This window comes from Balearica regulorum, chromosome 1 (assembly GCF_011004875.1).
Source record: "Balearica regulorum gibbericeps isolate bBalReg1 chromosome 1, bBalReg1.pri, whole genome shotgun sequence".
Taxonomy (NCBI): Eukaryota; Metazoa; Chordata; class Aves; order Gruiformes; family Gruidae; genus Balearica; species Balearica regulorum.
In genome coordinates, this window is record NC_046184.1 from 2,903,635 (window position 1) to 2,923,691 (window position 20,057).

General features: G+C 40.0%; 1 protein-coding gene across 1 annotated transcript in view; it reads left to right on the forward strand.

Moving 5' to 3' along the window:
• CHCHD3 (coiled-coil-helix-coiled-coil-helix domain containing 3) overlaps positions 1–20,057 on the forward strand; it is a 160,463-nt gene that overhangs the window by 119,369 nt on the left and 21,037 nt on the right. The window contains exon 6 of the mRNA XM_075757290.1: positions 12,282–12,352. Coding sequence (XP_075613405.1) covers positions 12,282–12,352 — 71 coding nt within the window. The remainder of the gene's footprint in view (positions 1–12,281; positions 12,353–20,057) is intronic.

Sequence of the window (20,057 nt, forward strand, 5' to 3'; positions counted from 1 at the left end):
ATGATTACACTGTGGCGTGCTGAGACACTTAATCAGTTTCTTTTTCCTAGATCCTGGATTTTTTGTTTCACAGGTTTTTGAGTGAGAAGGCCACCTGCCTTCATTTTGGCTGCATTTCTTTCAGAAGGCTGTTTCCGAACAGAATGGGTCTGCTGGGATACACTGTTGTAAAAGCATTGAAAAATTCTCACATTAGTTTGATTTAAACATGCTCGGAGCTCGTTTCGTTTCTTGCTTCACTAAATATGACTATAGTTCTCAATCTAGACTGTGTGTAAAATGTAGTTTTCTTGGGTTCGGGTACTTCTCAGTCATCCAAACAAATACATACATTTTTCACCGAGCAATTTTTTTTATATCCTCAGCATTCTTGTTATACCAGTCTGGATATTTCCTCACTGCTCACACATGGTGCTCAAAGCAGCTGCAAAAGACCATCCTTGAAGTACTGTAGTCACTTCATCATCATCAAAAACTGTTATTGATATGTAGTTTTTACAGTTTTGCTTAGCTCTTCTTGTACAGCATTAACTGTCAGTCAGTTGATACTTTGCGATGGAAAGACTTTATGCTTTGATATCTTATAGGTGGCTGGGAAGGGTCATGAACTTGGCACAGTGAGAGGATGGTCTCTCCATATTCACCTCCTCTTTACTGAATTGCTGATCCCGACATCATCAAAATCCTTTCACCTGACAGTGATGTTAACAGCCAGATACCAACATTTAGAACAGCAATGATGTCCAAAAAAGTTTGTTGCTCTCACCAAATGCAAATATTAAAGCGGTCCTGAATAATAGGCTCATCCTACTTGGATACTGCAGCTCGTAATTCGACAGTATGAGGGCTTTGGGAGTCTCGATTACCCTTGTTCTGGAGTCTCGGTGTAGTATCAGCCTTGGCTATGCTGAGGCAGTTACCTGAGAAAAGTTACCACAACCTGATTATCAGTTGAGAAAAACAAAGACAAAACTTTTCAAAGCTGTGATTTAGGGACAGGAACAAGCCTGTGAGATAACACTGTTGCCAGGGCTGTTGGCTTGAGAGAGACGGAATATTTTAGAATTCCTTTCAGGAACTTTATTCTTGATCTCTGGAGGGTTGGCACATAAGTGTTATTTGTGGCAGCATTGTGCTTTGCAAAAAATGATAATCTTATACTCATTATGCCCTTAGGCAACCAATCTCACTGAGCAGTGATAGTGGTAGATCTAATAAACAGAGCTAAACCCAGCTACTTTGCATTTATTTGAAAGAAGATATAGCTAATCTGTGATTCTTTATGTTGGGCTTCTGCCACAAGATGAATTTCACATACAGCTGCAGAGCAGATCGCACATCTACAAGCCAAAATAGATTTTCGTTCTGATATCAGATATATCACTGAGTGTAAGCATACATATTCATAGAATTATTTGGATTGGAAAGGGCCTTGGGAGGTCCAACCTCCTGCTCAAAGCAGGATTAACACTGAGGACAGATGAGGTCATTCAGTGCTTTGTCCAGTCGGATCGTTGACAACCTCCAAGGCTGGAGATACCACAACCTCTTCGGATCCCTGTCCCCCTGCTTAATTATCCTTGGAGGGGAAATATTTTTCATTATATCTATTTGGAACCTCTGTTGTTTTGATTTATAAGCATTGTCTCTTGTTCTCCCACTGCACATCAGTAAAGAGCCTGTCTCCATCTTGATAACCTTCTCTTAGGGCTTTTAACGCTGCTATTAGGTCCCCTCAGATCTTCCTCTCCTCCCCGCTAAACAAGTGATGTTCCCTTGGCCTCTCCTCACAGGGCACTTTCCCCCAGTTTCGTGTCACCTGTGAACTTGGTGATCATGCACTCCATCTCTGGGTCATTGATAAAGATGGTAAACAGGGAGGGCTGCGGTACAGATCCCTGAGGAACTCTACGTGTAGCTGGCCTCCAAGTACAGCCTGATAATCCAGCCAAATTTTCACCCATAATTCACAGAAGCAATTTTCTCTTATTCGTTTGACCACTTTAATGGGATATGTCTCTGCCTCTGAAAGCTGACCAAAATGAGTTTGAAACAGGTGGTGTTTAAAGTGATTTTCCCAGATCATTCTTCTGACTGCAGAGGATGAGCAACATGATCTCAAAATTATGGCGGCTGTAGTCTGTAGAAGAGCTACCTTGAACTCAGAGCTGTCTATGTTACAAATACGCAGCAACAGCTTTGTGAGGAAGCTCAAATTGTCTTCCCTTGAGTCTCTAACACCACTGGGCTTTGTAAGAGTTACTCATGCAGCACACAAGCTGCAACTATGCATGAATGTAATAGAAGACTTAAGCTAAGTTGACTTTCTGCTGCTGTAGCAAAAATATGTATTTTTGTAACGATATATATATAATGTACAGCTGTGTACATTGAAAAAAAATCTTGGGCTATCCCTGTAACCCACAGACAGCCATTCAAGACTCATGCTGATCCTAGTTTGCTTGTGAGCTGATGTAGTTCCCTGTGGTGTGGCTTATGCTGCGCAAAAGTTGGATCTGTATTTAAGAATTAATTCCATAAAGGCAGCCGACAACAAGAATTTTAAATCCTTTATGAATGTGCTGTTCCTCGTGCTGCAGTCTGTACCCGATGCCACTGGCAGAAGGGATTCCGCAACTTACATTCCTCGGGCATCACCCCCGGCAGCGGCGATACCCTTCCTATATGCCTCAGAGACTTGGCAATTTGAGACGTTCATACGGCATTTCGGGGTGGAAAGTCTCCTTTAGGTCTTGGAGAAGTACTACCCGTTGGTACCTTAGGGAGACTGTAATTTATAATGTGTGACAGTGAAAAGGGTGAGACTGAGAAGGAAAGTTGTAAATAGGAATCATTTAGATGAGGCATCTTGTCATCAGTAGGAGACGTAAATATCGTTGTGCATTTACACATGCATCTCTAAGATTGAGAACATTTGTATTAAAGACTGTACTACAATTACATGCAGATTAGATGCTTGGCTGAATAGCTGTAAGAACTTTGAATAGATTTGTCCTTTTCACAAAGGTTTTCATTTTCTTTGGCAGCTCTGAGTGTTAACAAATTAGAGATCAATGTTCTACTAGGGCAGAAAAGTGAAGCGAAGCATATCTTGGGAGAAACTTTAGAGATGTTAATAGTTGCAGTTAAAGGTATTAGTTAGTGGTGCCTGAAAAACAGAATTGGAAATTCAAAAGAAAAGGTCAAAGAATATGCTGTTTTCCCCATTTTCTGCTGATAACTGAGTTAAGTACTTTGTCCCACTTGATGCACACTGAATGTATACTCTTTGACAAACATGTCATGAAATCCAACAAGTGATGTTGAGAAGTGAATTGTCCTCTCGTGGAGCATTTGCCAAGGTACAGCATGTGTGTCTCCTTTGTTTCCTTTGTTTGAGTGGGTTGTAGTACTGTCTCGTTCTCTGGCGTCTTCAGCACTGTTGTGGATACCTGTTTGCTTTTTTATCCCTCTGTAGAAACAGGTATGCGGTGGCACGGGTGTCCAAAGTCCTCCCTTCAGTCCCTAAAAGTTCAGCCGTCTGTTCTATCAGAGACACACTCTGGTCCAGAGCCAGTTTCTTCCAGGACATAAGGAGGAGATGAGGTTTTATAAAGGTTTGGAAGTAAAGGGCAGAGGAGAGGCATTTTGCGCTTGAATTTGAGCCAACACAGGAAATAAGTAGCTCTAGGCAAACTCCACCAAAATCCTGAAAATCAGTCTTAGCTTTAAGTTCTATACCCTCCGGATGTCTTCTGCAGGCTTAGTCCAGGATCACAGATCACTACCTTAGCTTTTTTTTTTAATTCTGGGGCTTCTCTTTCAGTTTTTCTTCTCTCTCCCTGCCTTGCAGCTACTTTTCCTGCTTCTTGCAGATAAAAAGTTCTCCTCTGCTATGAAGGTATGTCCCCAGATCTGTCCGTGCATCTTTAGTCTCTGACTGTTTCTCGGTTGTTCTCATTATGTGGTCGAAGTCTCTCATCGAGGGATCTGTTAGGTGCTTCTCTGGAGGTTACCTTTGTGCTGCAGTTCAGAACTGGTAAACTGGTTTGCTTTGGGCAACAGCCATTCTTTTAAGGAAAGATGTTCCATTTGAATAGATTTTCATAAAAGCTGAAGGCCTTATTATTTTCAACCCTATGGCAGGTACAGAGAACTTTCTGGTCCATCCAGTGAGTTCTTATTTTCTGATGAAGGCAAAACAAGACCGAAGGCAATCAGCCTCCTCATTCAAAAGGAAGTTCATAAGAGCATGTAAAAACCCCAACAGGAGCAGAAGTCATAAGCTGTACGTAGGTTCCCTGAATGTCCAATTGAACATCCTCAGTTTCATCTCTGGAGTCGAAAAAGGCAACAGTTGGCTGAATCGTGCAGCTGGATCGGATGAGAGAAGTCATAACTTGTATAAAAAATAACTTATCTAAAAATTTAGGCAAAGGCCTGATCTGAAGATGTTTCAGAAGAAATTGCTTCATTCGTTTTAATAGCATTTGAGGTAGAATAAAGATGCAGTATTACTTGGGAATCTGTATGATGTCATAGGCTTGGTTTTATGTAGCTTATTAAAATCAATTCAGAGACAAATAGAGGTGTTTAATGCAAATAAAGATGCCATAAAAATGATCATATATTTATGAAGCTGTAATTTAATTTGGAACTGGGATGTGTACACACTACAGTAGGTGGTCCTATTCTCTGTTATTTCGCCTTCCACAATTCCTCCTCTTCTTGGTCACCTTTTGCTTTTAGTGGCAGCTTCACAGGTCAAGCATGACTGGATGTTATAAGGCTATTTCTTCTAACAGTTAACCTTGCCTTTTTCTTTGTAATCCACGTGATCTACTTTATAGTTTGCGTAACAGCGGGGCATGATTTAGTGATCGTAGACCTTTCACAGTGCGTGCCCCTGATACCCAAAACACACTCCTGCATGGTTTTCCTTTGCGCATCTGCTGTAATAGGTCTCTTTGGACAGCGGTGGCCCTGCTTGGCTTCTTGTCCCTACTTTGCAACACCAGAACAGACTGGGGACTGTGGCAGTCCTGAGGCTGGATTCAAATCTGAGAATTGACTCTGTAGGCTCCTGCTTTCTGGCTTTGGAAATCTTCTCTTTTAAGGCAATATAGATCTCAGGCTGCATGTCAACAGAATGAATAAAACAAAATGCTTCATATTATCCACAAATGGGTTTGTAAAAGATACTGAGATGAAACGGCCAGAAGTTCAATTAAGGGATAAAAGAGAGCTTAACTTCAGCAGCAATGGATTAAAAAGAGGCAAAGAAAACTTTCCAATTTGCCATTCAGGGAACATGATAATCTTTGCCTGCCGATGCTTTGAGTCCTTCCGTGGGGGAGGATGACAAGGAAAAAGAAGTCTTTAAATTAAAAATTCTCCCCTGATTCTCAAAGGTGCCAAACAGCCCAAGCTCTTCGTTCCTTTGGTGGGTGGAGCAGGTGCTGAGCTGCTCTGAAGTCAAGCTGTGCTCATTTTTGTCTTTCACAGCACTAACTTGAAGCAAAGGCCAGATTTGTCTCTTTTGTATGGAAGTCACACGTCTTTTTCTTTGTCAAATAAACTGTTAACTACATAACTATTAAATTAAAAAAAAAATAGGTTGTATGAATGTTACTCTCATATTGAATCTGTTCAGGGCTTTAAGAGCCAAGGGGCTTAAAAGAAAAATTTCAATGGCAAAAAGAAGTCATGGTATGTCTGCAGTAAAAACAGTTTCAGCACGTTTGTAATAAAGTAGTGCATATAGGTGATGTATCTTTAGTGAAAGTAAATGAGAGCTCTCAAGTTCTCCTGGTTCTTTTTATAACCTTTTATCAGCTTGGATGACACAAGATCTTTCAGAACTTTATCTGGCTGAAAATCTGAAGATTTTCAGTGGAGACTAAAACATGCACTTCTGCTTTGAGGTCCCACATGCAGACAAAACAGCTGACCTTCTGCGGTTCTGTAGGGATTTATTTTCTTACACAGACCTTTGAAATCAGAGCCATCTAGCAAAATAATTCTTCTCCTATTCCTCCACAATATGTTCTTTAAGAAGCTTCTGCTTCTACTTTTGTTCAGGGAAGATTTCAGGGGCCAACATGACAAAAATACTTTTGCCCCTGGTCAGATCTCATTTTTCTCTCCCCAAATTATAGCATTGTTTATACTTGCTATGTCTCTGTGTATTTATCAGGAGAAATTTGATGGATTTAAAATTAAAATTCATGTCCTCTTTTCTTTAGCTTCTCTTCCACAATGCCAGCCTATGCTTCTCTCTGTTCCCTTTTTCGAAGGTAGCTCTTAAAAAAGCACTTCTTCCCCAGGAATGACAAATCTCCACCTTCCTTTTCAAAGAAGACTACTAAATGAAAGGCATAAAAAACGCTGCTTGTCATAGGTTGCATCCTATGTGTTATCTTTGGCCGTAAACACTTAACGTGTGTTGGTCATATTCAGGTCAATTAGATTAAAGTCACTTAACTAAACGCTATGAGTTTTTGCAGTTTTTTTCAACGAAAGTCCTCCAAATGGCTTGCTGTCTGTACAGTAACTAACACAACATTACAATATTAAAAAAAAAAAAAAGATACTGAATAAGTAATTTTGGAACTGCATTTTGAGAATTTTCTTTAAGGAAGCTAAAATTGGGCAGAGTTTGGATGCTTTCTGAGTTCTGTTTTTTGCCATTCCTGGGAAAATGTGCCTCAGCTTGTCTTACTCCAGCAGAACGGTTGATAGTCCTATAAAAACATTTATTAAAACAGTAGTTTCCCTTCGCTGACTCAGATTTTGCTTATCTTACCAAAACCTTCTGCCATACAGATCCAGGTGGGTAAGTAGAGAAAAAATTGTGTTTCCTACAGTGTATTTATCAGCTTGGTGCTGCTGCCCAAGTGCTAGCGAAGGTTGAGGATTACTCACTCTTTGAGGACCGTCACTCTAGGACTGTCGTGCTGGCCAGTGCAAAGCCCAGACGGCCGGAAGAACAGCCCAAGTACAACGTACTGTGCCAACGTCGTGAGACTGAGAGGGATAGGAGACAAACTGAGCACATCAGAGGCACAGCCTGAAACAGGGGGACTGGGTACAGAAAGTTGAAGAGGCTGTGAGAAGGCGGGAGTTGGTTAAGAGGAGAGTCTCCTCTTTTGGAGATACAGGGTAGGAAATAAATACAGTTAAGAGTAGACTGACGGAAGAATAAGCAGTCTGGATTGAGGGAACAGAGCAGAGAGGTTGATAGCTGTTGGGAATGTCACAGAATCATAGAATCATTTAGGTTGGAAAAAGACTTTTAAGACCATCAAGTCCGACTGTTAACCCAGCACTGCCAAGTCCACCACTAAACCATGTCCCTAAGCTCCACATCTACGTGTCTTTTAAATACCTCCAGGGATGGTGACTCCACCACTTCCCTGGGCAGCCTGTTCCAGGGCTTGACAACCCTTCTGGTGAAGAACTTTTTCCTAATATCCAATCTAAACCTCCCCTGGCACAACTTGAGGCCATTTCCTCTTGTCCTATTGCTTGTTACTTGGGAGAAGAGACGGATGCCCACCTGGCTCCAACCTCCTTTCAGGGAGTTGTAGAGAGCCATAAGGTCTCCCCTCAGCCTCCTTTTCTCCAGGCTAAACACCCCCAGTTCCCTCAGCCGCTCCTCATGAGACTTGTGCTCCAGACCCTTCACCAGCTTCGTTGCCCTTCTCTGGACACGCTCCAGCACCTCAATGTCCTTCTTGTGGTGAGGGGCCCAAAACTGAACACAGTACTTGAGGTGCAGAACCTGTAAGAGAGCTTGGCCAACAAAAGTCCTTGCTACCTACTGCTTTATTACTTCAGGTAGAAGAAAACTGGATTGAGGATCTTAAACATCATAATTTTCTAGATAATGCAAGCTCAATGTCATGATTTTATATCACAGCATTTCTAGCATTTGGTGGATTTCTTTGTTCTCTTCCTCCAGCTTGCTATTCACCTTTTTGGTTTGTTTTTCTTTTAGCTTTCTCTGCTGAAAGAATAACCAACTGCTAAACTCAAATACTTGCAAGTTGGGAAATGTCAGCATAGAAGGCAGTGGGCTTCTTCAGTTGACATGGACCTCTTCTGTGTTGCTATACCTGCTCATGTAATTGTTGGGGTTCCCCTATATGATCCTACTTATGCAATGTACTGCTCAGTGTGCACGACATCCATTATTTATTTCACAGCATTCACGCTTTGAAAAATTACTAGTTTCTGATAGGCCTTTCTGTATTTGCATTCCCGTAATTTCATTCCTGAAGAAATGAAAATAAATTCCCTAATTCCTGTGGAAGGTAATTAAGGCTAGAGTTCTTTATGTGTGGAGAAAGCAAGGTGACTAATGATCACAAGTACCTTTTGTAGGTAAGGCATGATGGCTTGGAATAGTTAGCTTTTTCTGTTATTTTGTGTGTTGGAAAGAGGACTCTCACTTACTGATGACGGCTTTGTTCAGCTGTTCCAATCTGGCATTCCGGGTTTGTCCCCTGTTGACAGTGATGGTGCAGTTTGGGTTGTAACCCTAGGACTAGATTTTAGTCATTTTATGTGCTGGAGGATGACCCAGCATCACCGTGTGCCTGTTTTGCTCTTTATCCTACGCGTGTGCTGTTAATACTTGCCAGAGTCCTGAGCTGGATGAGTATTTGGTCCAGCCCGGTAGATCAACTTTTATTACAAAGCTGGACAGTGTTTCTTCAGTCAAGCAGACGGCAAATGAGGAGCATGCACACAAGTGGGTTAATTTCCCCCAACTTTATCAGCTTTAAAGTGAATCACCTATTTTGAGTTAGTTATTCAGGCCCCCATTGAGTCAGCAGCGATTAATTAATGTCATTCTGAATACTCTGTGAGGTGGGTGAGATCTGCTATCCAGCAACCTCTGTGATTCTGGAGCACACCTCAATGATCAGTTTAGACCAGAAACTAGACATTGAAGAAGCTAAAGTTTAGTCAGGGAGAACCAAATTTGCCACTTAATTTGGGTATTGAAGTCAAACAACATGTCCACATCATGCAAGAACTCCATAACAAATACAGAAAAAGCATCTTCTACATAATCTGGGTTGATGATTAATTGCCATAACCCTGACACTTCTGTTCCCTCTTGGATAAGTTCCTAGCATGTTTCATATCACGCTTCCTGCACTTTCATGCTTCTTGCAACAAAGGAGACCATAAAGATCTAGAGAAAGCCATCTTTTTGTTATTTAGCATCGGAGAAGACTTCAAGGAATGGAGGATGCTGTGTAACTCTGTAAGCGAAGACCATTTTGTAATGCATGTGCCCAAGGGACCTTAAATCAAAGAGACAAGGGAACTGCGTTGTAGTTTTTGCTACCATTTTAGTGGCTTATTTAGTTAAAAGAATCCAAGAATATATAGAGAGTATGTATATGGAATGTAAGAAACATAGCTGAGCTTTGTACTTACACGGTGCTTGGTGCAGAATGGTGGGTGGTATTGCATTTCCGTTCCCTTCCCTCCGTTCCTCCCCACCTGGACACACTCTGGGGAGAAACCAGCTGCATTTGGAATATCAGCTGGAACTCGTGGTCTGCCACTGCTGCTAACTTGAGAATTGGACCGTAGCTTTTTTCCTCCACTTTGTGTTGAATAGTACCTGAATATGCAGACTATATACACAATAGAAATACATATATGTATTTATCTAGAGACTGAGGAAATTATTTATGTTAACAGTGCTACGTTGTAGCACCATTTTTTGCTGCATTTAGAGAAATGGCCACTGCATTCTTTATCTTGAGGATTAGGGAAGACTTCTAAAATGAAACTTCATCTTTGGATTATAGAGAATATATCTCTAAAAGAGAACCTGAGTGAATTTCAAAGGAAGATCTGATCCAAGAAACACAGCACACGTTATCTAAGATAACAAATGATTTCTTGATAGCTTGAGTCTACTGTAGGATTAAAACTTCTTGGCATATATAGCAGCTCAGTTGATCACTTGAACTGCAATTAAAAAGTAGAACAAGTACACTCAGAATATTGTTTTTGTGTCAGAAATGCTCCTTCATGCTTGAAAATGATAAAAAATTGCAATCGATCCTTACAACTGTTGTGTTCATCTTTATTGATCAGGCAAAAGAAAGATAAATCGCAGCCCAAATAAGATTATAGTAAATGTTAGCATCGTAGGGGACTGTAGGATGATAGAGAGCTATTCATCATCTCAAATGGTGACCTGTCCGCACTCGCCCCATAGTCAGTCTGCTGTCTAATCGCATACCTATTGATTTCATCTACGTCCACGGAACCTGGATGTGACTGTCATTGGGCAGCTGAGATTGCCAGATGCAAGGGGGTCACTGGTGTGAGGAGGATTTCATTTTCATTTTCTTACTGGCCAACAATGATTTATGAAAAAATAAATGACCCCAAGTCACATGCGTGGAAACCTTGATTCCAGTACAAATGAATTATTAGGTCTGAATCTCAGAAGCAAGAGTGCAGTAGACCACCGTGCTCTTTGTGATCTGTGCGTGACCTTTGACTGTGGTGGCTGTTACGCAATTTGTTATAATTTGTGGTAAAATATTAGACTTGCAATACAATTTTACCTGTGTCTGCAGTTGGTATTCTTCTTCAATGATTTCTGTACATTTCAAGATTATAATTCACAAGGAAGAACCTCAGAAGATGAGATCCTTAAATGGAAAGGAAAAACGTTTTTCCTTTTATTTTTGTAGGTAGTGCTGCTTCTTTCGGAGTTGTCATCAAGTGGTTTTGCTGTAGTGGGCTGTCTTACCTGCGTTCCTCATAACACAATTTGGCAAAGATAAATGTTGCTCAGGACATGTTTACTAACCCAGTGATCAAGGAGACTATGTCATCTTTGACTTTTACAAAAGAGTGATCTCTCCAGTTGCAGAGGTTTTTAATTTATTTTTTTTTTCCCTAGCAATGTTTTAGGCATATTGCTTTTTGATACATCAACGTCTTAAATAAATGAAACCACTTGCTTTACCCAAAATAAAACTGGAACGACGCTTTCTATGGACTGCCTTGTGCCATTCACGTGTGTTCAGTGTTTTAAAGATGCAAAATCAATGTTGTGGCATGAATAACTTTAAACCGTGGTATAAATAGGTAAATTGTTAAAATAAGGATTCAGAATGGTTTTTATGTAAAAAGGCAGTGTGAGATTCTAGGAGTTTTGTTGCCATGTTAACGTGACTCCCTGGGACGCCAGATGACTCGAGCTGCAAAGCTACGGCAGAGTTCTTGCAAGGGCTGGCAAAACCTTTCTACATCTCCACGACCTGTCTGCCCCACCATTGAGAGAAAAACGGTTTTAGAGAACTTTTGAACTGCTTTAACTTTTCTTTATTCCTCCAACTGTGAAGCCAGGTGCCTTAGCTATTACATCTTAAGTCCAACTGTGCTAAGGCTATAAAAACCTCTTTAAAAATACCAAGTATATATTATCTAGACATGAGGCATCACAACATTATAGTGATTTGTCTTTGAATATCCTGCGTCCCACTGAGAAACTTTGCCGGTTTTAAGTATAGAAAAGTTTTCTTGCTTGATGATTCAATCTTGTCTTGCCTGCGTTTTGGAAATTAATGATTTGGTGGAACCAAGTGAAAGGCATTCCTGGGTTTAGGGGAGATGAAAATATGTTCTGAAGCTGTCTGATTTTAAAAATTAAAATTAGCAACTGATTGAAGCGACCTGGAAGTTTGGAATATTAAAATAACTCACTGTGAGAGACATTATCAAGGCAAAGAGCAAAAGAGAAAGTCAAGCCATAGTTAATTTATTGTGCAACTTTGAAGTTTGATTCGAGCATCGCCTGCAAAATAGATGGGGATATATGTGTAACTAACGCAAACAGGGATGGTTAAAGAAGTAAGGATTCAGTATTTTGATTTTTTTTTTTCCTCTTTTTTTTCCTAATGGAGAAGCTTCAAAGGCTCCAGCAGCACCTAATGCTAAATATGTGATTCTTACCCCATGTCTCTTTACAGTTTCCTCCCTAAGAGCCATCTCTTTTGCATAACCTTCTGAAACCAAGAGGACAGACTTAAAAAAAATCACCAAAAAAAAAAAGTCATCTCTGAAACTTTGTAGAATACTTGATTTGAGGGTTGGGTTTTGTGGGGGTTTTGGAGCACCATAAGTGGATAAAATATCCTAAATTAGCATTATTTACTAGATATCAGCATGCATATAAATGATATATACAAAATCTGTATTTCTTTTTTTTTTTATTTTGTGTTTTAACTTTCCAGAGTGCCCAGTTCTACAAAGTTACCACGGAGCAATACCAAAAAGCTGCTGATGAAGTGTCAGCTCGGTTCAAGTAAGTCTTTTCTACTATTGTTTTTGAGCCTGGCAGCTAGGCGAGTTCTTATCCACATTAAAATTCACAAGAATTCCCCTTCCCCCTATCGCAGATCCTATCAGTCTGTGCTGGTTATTGAAATGAGAGAATTTTGAAGAATTTGGAAGCCAGTGCATAGTAACCATAAGCTGCATAGAAATCGGATGCACAGTTAGTAATGTACTAATTAATTTCTATTTGATAAGATGCATGAAATACTCTAAAAATATATTCCTTAACATTTTTTCTCTAATGGAGCACCAAAAATGTAGGTCCGACTTTGCATGACAATAGTATTCCTCCTGTGCTTGCGTGATGTGAAAGGATTTAAATTAGCAAATTCACTTTGCCCTTAACAGTGAAGGTCAAATTAAATAATTTTTATTAGTCCTGAGGATGGTTAAATGAAGATATAGTAATTGATGGATCAAAGTGACTCTGACCCTTAGCCTTAGACTCTTCCCTTTCTGCTGGTTCATCCATTAGGCAGAAGGTTCCATTTATCATTTTAGGAAGGATACAGAGAGAACTTTTCACAACCTTTTACTCTCAGCAGTAACCAAGAAACGCTGTATAAAATGAATTATTCCGTGACAATTTTTAGATTTGTGGAGGGATTTTCTTTTGTGCTTTGTTTTGTATTTTGATGAGCAGGAAGAGAAAAGGCCATTTTGAGCTGTTGATAGTGATGTAAATAAAGTTCTTAACTGTAAGATAAAAATCATTTTATCTCTTAATATCATGAATTGTTAAATATTCTCTAGTGTATATATAAAGTCTTTGTACTGGTTAATGGTGCAGAGTACATTGAGGACTGAATTCATCCGTCCCTTACGCAAGAGGGACAGGATGACCGTTGACTCAAGGTCTGATTTCAGAATAATTTGGAGGGTTTGCCATTATGGATTATTCATTGTAATTTTTTTCATCTGTGATAAGATTCCCATCAAGGGGAGATCTCTCCTTCCTCTGTTACCGTGGGGTATTTTCAGGTTTTGAAATCTAATTATTGCCTAATCTCACTTTCATTATTCCAAAACAAAATTTCTTGTGATTTGAAATACTAGTTGATAGCTGTAGGTGGTTATTGTGGCCAGAGGTGGGAAATGGCTTTGGGTTTATTCCCTCTAATATATAAATGATTTCCTAAGTAAATCAAATGCTTTTGGATTTCTTTTTGCACAAATGGAGCTGGGAGATATAGCAGGAGCCAGTCCTTAGCATCAGGCAGCGTCTCAGAATTTTAAGCAAACTATTTGGAAGGATGTTTCAGTCTATCCGCGTAACCCAAAGAGTATTTACTGAAGAGGGATTTGGAGAGGGAATCAGAGATTCCTAATACTTGATGAGATTGTTCTTTTCTTAATTTTCTAGAGACTAAAGGTATAAATAGAACTCACCTACTTGACTATTCTTCACTGTAATGCCATTACTGAAATTGCTGTGCTCCTTTTGCACTTCAGGCCAAATTTCCTGAAAAATTATTTGCAGATTTTCATTAGTGGATCCAGCTTTGGTCCATTGCCTTAAAAAAACAAAAGCAAAACATTACGAAGAGAAAAAGTTATCTGAAGTATGCACATAAATTGGGGTAGATTTGATAAAGTGCATGAAATATCAATATTACTTTATAATTTAAAAGTTTTCCTTATATAAAATCCTTTTAAATGCCATGTCTTTTTATTGACGGTTTAAACTCAGCAGATGTTATTTTATCACTGCCTTTTGTATGTAACTCGATGGATAAATTATGAATGATTTAGTGAAACCTAAAGATGATGCTCTTTTGGTGTCACCAGGCACTTCTCATGTTCAGTTTAATTGCATGTGAGGATTGAGGACAGAGTTTCAAGCAACGGTGTTTAAAGAGCTTGTTTAATTGGCTGTAAAAAGAAGAATTAAATAAGGTTGAACTGCTAAATTTTGTTAATGCATAAACCGATGTGCTGCGTGTCAGTGTGATTTCAGGTTCTAAGTGCGAGATTAAGAGATCTAATTGTGGTATTATTATGAAATAGTCTCACTTTATTTAAGACATGTCTAGAATCAGTTACGAAGTTTTATTGAAATAACTTGCATTTCTTCAACTCTTTAAGCTACATCTCTGTCAAGAGCAAAGAGAAGTGGATAATTACTTTAATATTTCCTGGATTTTCCTTTTCCTTCCTCCATTTAGTCCCTGAAATTACATCAGCTGGGGCTTCATCAGTCTTTAGGGATAATTCACCCCATTAAAAGGGAAAAACCAAATACCCCATATAGACTTGTATCAGAGAACTGGCAGGTCTTCTGTACTTTGTCTGCAGTCCATATGGATGCCTGCTTATTACCTTCTCCAGCGCTGCCTGGAGTAGACTGATATTCCAAATGTTCACGATAAATGTTTTATCTCCGTGAGGTCCTGATTCACATCGATCAAATTCTGAATTATCAAATGGTTCATCTCTTTAAGACACTAATTCACATTGATCAAATCCTAAATGACCAGGTTCAGTCAGTTCCTGCAGTACACAAATTACATTAAAACAACATTACTGGAGCATGCTGCCTTTTCTAATGTAGGAGTTATGTTACCCGCAGTTACATTATAACCAGAATTATTATATTATGAAGATGTCTCTGTTATAATGAGAAGTTTACACAAGAAGAAAAGAATGCGATATTACAGGAAGAGCCAGGCTTTGGGCAAAGATTTGAACTTTAACTAATCAAATTGTACATTTGTATTGTGGGTTTTTTTTCCTTAATTTGAAGGGCTGGTAGCGGGAAATTTGGCAGCTGCGGTGGTGACATTTTATTCCCCCGTGGTGTCTAGAGCCAAGTAACATCTTGATTATTCATTTAGGAGTAGAGTAAGCGGATAGGGCAAATTCTGCCTAAAATAAATGTTTTTACTTTATCTTCTGTGGGTTTTGATTCTTTCTGGTAGATAACAGACTTCAGAGCTGTGCGCTAGTGCTTTTTCCAAAATATTTTGCCGTTCCTCTCCTGCTCCACTGCTTTCTTGTAGACAACATGGAGTTGCTTCTTGCTGCTGGTTTCTTGGCAAAACCGTAGTCCTCAGCCGGTCGAACTGTTAGGAACTCCAGGTCCTCTTTGGGCATCGGCTGTTTTGGTGGTGTTTGTGCAAAGGATGAGGTTTTCCCCAGTATCTCAATGTATCACTTCAGTGTCACTTCTAAACTCCGGTGTCTGCAACGAAGCCAAATTCTGGATCTTGTGCATCACGTCATGACGCAGGGTTTGTATGTGTTTGTGTGTTGATAGACTCCTGGATGAGATTGTCCAGCAGTAACAGATTTAATGATGGAGGATTCTTTGCATCATCTGGAAGTTCGGGTGTTTATTCTGAATTACAGATTTTGATGGCTTTATTCCCTTACTATGGGACTTTTGATCACGAACCTTGCCATCAGGAGGAATGTCTCTCGGGAACTGGAGGAGCTCGTTTGATTAAACACAGAAAGGTTTAGGATTTGCTCAGGCTGCTTCACACAGTATGATCTTCCCGCATTTGAGATGCTTTAAAAACAGTTTTACAAACCAAATCAATACGTTTCACGTGATCCTCTGTCAATTCCGTTGCTCTGATGGCTGATGGAGGTGAGGGCTCGGCGATAGCCAGGCAACAGGCTATTACAACCCTGAAAATCTGTTCAGCAGGGGGTTTGATTCAGGATAGAGTGAACGGGAATAAATGACAAAACATCAATAGCATATCTTCCTTTAATTGGTGACTTCTGTATCATGAAGCTTGGTTTATTATGTTTACTGAAAATAAAATTTAAAGCACAGTTACGTTTGATGGTTATCTGTAAATACATAGTAACGTGAAGAGTACTTCCTTTAAGCTGTGCCTTAGCTAATATTATTTTGAACCGGGAAGTGAAGCTGAAAAAGTTTGTGATGAAGCCACGTGAAATGAGTAACAGTAACACTTCAGTCTGCAAATATAAAGGCCTCACAAAGCGGTGATGCCAATTTTCTGGACGTTGAAATAAAATGCAGGATAGAGAGAAAATAAGCTTTTTAATGACAACGTTGAACTGAGACCAGGGAAGTGTTGGGTTTATTTCACTGTTCTCGTCACTGTTCTGATGCTGGGCGCATGTGGGAACTTTTAAGGGACTCTCCTGTAAATTAGGAATATTGATAGTTCCTTAATGCAGATATCTTCAGTAACTATCATGTTCTACTCACATACTGCTGTAACATAGAAATCCATCTTGGAGATACCCAGGCAAAGAGTTTCTGCTTTGTCATTGCTTGTGCAGATCCGCTGGTGAGAAACTTCCATTTTTCTAGCAGTTCCTTTTGCGACCTTAATTAGTTGCTTTTAAAAACTAAAGTTAAAAGTGCAGATTATAAATTATTTATGAAGTACCACATAGTATTTTTCCAGTAACAGAAAATAGAAAGCTATTCAGAAAGCCTTGGACAGAGCCTGCGGTCCTGCCTTCTTCTAGTTGAGTTCCCTCTGCTCAGCCAAGGACAAGGGGCTCTAAATAGAAACATCCTGAATTAATCTTTTCTCTTACAAATATAGCACATATATGTAGTGCTTTGTCATGAAATAGTCGTTTCAGTATTGTTTGCCCTTACGATACTGTTGCTGGTAGCATTCTTGAATTCTTTTTTCATATGTTATGACTGAGGACGATGGTCCCAAGTTACCCGTGACGTCCCGCAGATGGGCGTAGGGCTGGTGCGTTTGTAAGTTATGCTGGAAGGGGTGCACAGGGTGAAATACCATCAAGTCAGCTTAAGCCATAGAGCTTTTCTTAGTGGCAGAGGTATTCAAATAGTCTTCTTTCTCTTTCTTTCTACTCTTCCACCCCATCCCCTTTTTGTTGCCCAAGGCTGCTTCGCCGTGGGGCTGCGCTAAGAGTTGTGCTGACACCGTGCTGGGGGCGGGGGGCATAGCAGCGAGAGTGCTTGTGTTGATGTAACCAGTGCCGGTGTCTGCTATCTGACATCACACTTCACCAGCAAAGTGTCAACAGTGTTTTGCAGAGTGGATGTGATATCGTCACCCCTCTTACGTTTAAACCAGTCTGGATTCAGAACGCGTAGAGCTGCTTCAGGTGGGAAGAGAAATTGATAAAGAGACTACAGATCTTTTCGGTCTCTGATATTTATCGTGTACATCCAAAATCCTGTTCCTTTTGAATGCAAAAGGAATAAAACAGAACCTGTTTTCTTTGCTCACTCCTTTCAGCCAGTACTTGGTCCTGATAGACCTACCTGAGGGCTGCCGTGGCAGAGCTCGTTCAAGCAACGTGTTTGCCTTTCTACTACTACTTCGTATAAGTGATTTTGCTTTGACACAGCGTTCCCTCGGCTGGCGAAACCCGTTACACCACGCATGCCTTGTGCGTGCCTTTGGGGCAGGAATGACGTATTTCTGCCTTTCGGGTAGAGTTGCCTATTGCTCCAGCAGCTTGGCTCGATGAAGGGACTTTGGTGGTCAGTAGTTACCCCCGTCTCAGTTGAGAGAGATAAGAGAATATAATTTGAACAGCTTTAGAATAGCAAAAATCTATAAACCCTTTATTTGGTACATTTACCTATGAAATGATGATCACTTCATAAATGACAACTTTAGTTTTCCCTACAGCAACAGAGATGTTTAACTTTCTTCCTTTGATCAATACAGTCCATTAGGAATGAGAGTACTCAACAGAGCTGGATGAAATATTAATTGTGCACTTTTTAGCGAGATGCAGATTCATTCTGAACGAAGTGGGAGCAGGGGATTCTGGCGTAATATCTGTGTGTTTTTCTGTTAAGCCCAGAATCATAAATCTGTTTGCATGGGGACGTATGTTTTTGGTGAAATATTTGAGCTGTAATGAGAACCTTAAATGTGCTTATTTGGTCAAGAGATTGGTTTGAAGCACTGAATGTGTTTCTTGAGAGTTATATTAACTTTTAAAATCCTGTATTCAAAATTTAGACAGCACGTTAATTAAGAGGGCCAAGCCAATTATTTCCATGTTTGCCATAATCCTTTTTTCCCTTTTGTTTCCTTTCAAGAAATCATGGGTACATTCATTAAAGCTCCCCTCAGGCTATCACCAATTTTTCACACAGTTAGATACTTTACGGTCTGGAGTGGAGAAAGCAATCTTAAAATTAATTTCAGTAAAGCACAAAGCCATGAGGAGGAATTTTTTTTATTTGATATGAAGTAGTACTTGAAATAACAAAAGATTTTCTGGAAGGTAGAGTGGTTATAGTAGGATAGAGTTATAGTTATAGTTACAGTAGGATAACCATGCCTCCTTATCTGAATGTCCCCTTCCTCTTCAGCTAAGTCAGGTTGATGTGTTAGAAGGGAAAAGCACACCACAGGTTTTCTGTATTTGCTTACATAGACATGTTAAGTAATTTTATAGACTTCTTTATGAAAGCAAGCGAGTGAAACTCTTCCTTCATGCATCAGTGGCCAACAGTTAAATTGGCATGTTCCCTAGTTTTGTGTGCTGGTAATCAACCAAGTCCCCTGAAAATTGATGGATGCACTCATTACGGGCAGTTCTTGCTGCTGGCTGCAGTTCCGTGAGCCGCTCACGACCAACGAGGACTGACTTCACGGCGTAGCTGGCATTAATGCTCTGCAGCGTTACATCTGGCTTCGTGCTCCCTTTCAAGGACTAAAGCCTCTTGTTTTAATACGTTAAGCATCCTTTGTTGGGATTTTGTATAAACACAAGTAAATGATTTCCCAATTACAGTATTAACCCAAGGAAGGTTAAAAGCCAGAGTGTCTTCTTTTTGTTATTAATTTGTTCTATATTTTGTAATCTTTTGTTGCTGAGATTTACAAATACCTTTTCCAAGGATGTGTTTTGGTGAGTCCAAGCCATCTGTAGGATCAAAGCCTGCAAATCTCACAGCCCCCGCTTTGGAGCACACAGCAGCAAGCCTCTCTTTCTGGAAGGGAGCGTGTTTTGCAGAGTTGATGGTATGGGTTTTTTAAGAAGCATACACCTGTTTCTGGTTACAGGGTGAAGAATGAGTTGACAATTACCTCTACATGTTAGAACATGACACTTCACATTGCAGGAGCTTGTGCTATCTGTTTAGTTAAGGCCCCCAACGATGTAACCATCCGTTCCGAAATCATGGGGTGGAAGGACAGCAGTCCTCGATCAGTCGCTAATATTTGTGCGTGTGCAAGCTGCGGGAGGAGAGGTCAGTGCTACCGACCTTTGTTTTCCCATCAGAGCTCTTGAACAAGATGAAGTGATCAAAGCAGGATGCCAGTACATCAGCACGATCTCATTACTTTGGAAGCTGCGCGCACAGATGCTGCTGTTGCTGCATCAGGCGTCACTGATTTACATTCCTAACACCTCCATCACAGCTCATTTGCTGCTACTTGTAATTAACCACTTCTTCCTTCCCCCCCCCCCCCCCTTCTAGGAGTATTGAGCTAAATCAGGGGCAAAAAAATAGACCGCAGTCATTCTGCTTAGACTCTATCTAAGTGAAATCGTGGTTGTAAAGCCAAAGTATACATTAAACATTTTGGGAAATAATATCAAATTATACACTTTCTTGCAAAGTGCTGTCATACTGAGAAAGTAAGGTTTGTAAAAATAGTATTAAAATGCCTTATAAAGTAGTTAAGCTGTCTTGTTGCCTCCTAGTTCACATGAGATTGGTTAAAAGTAAAACT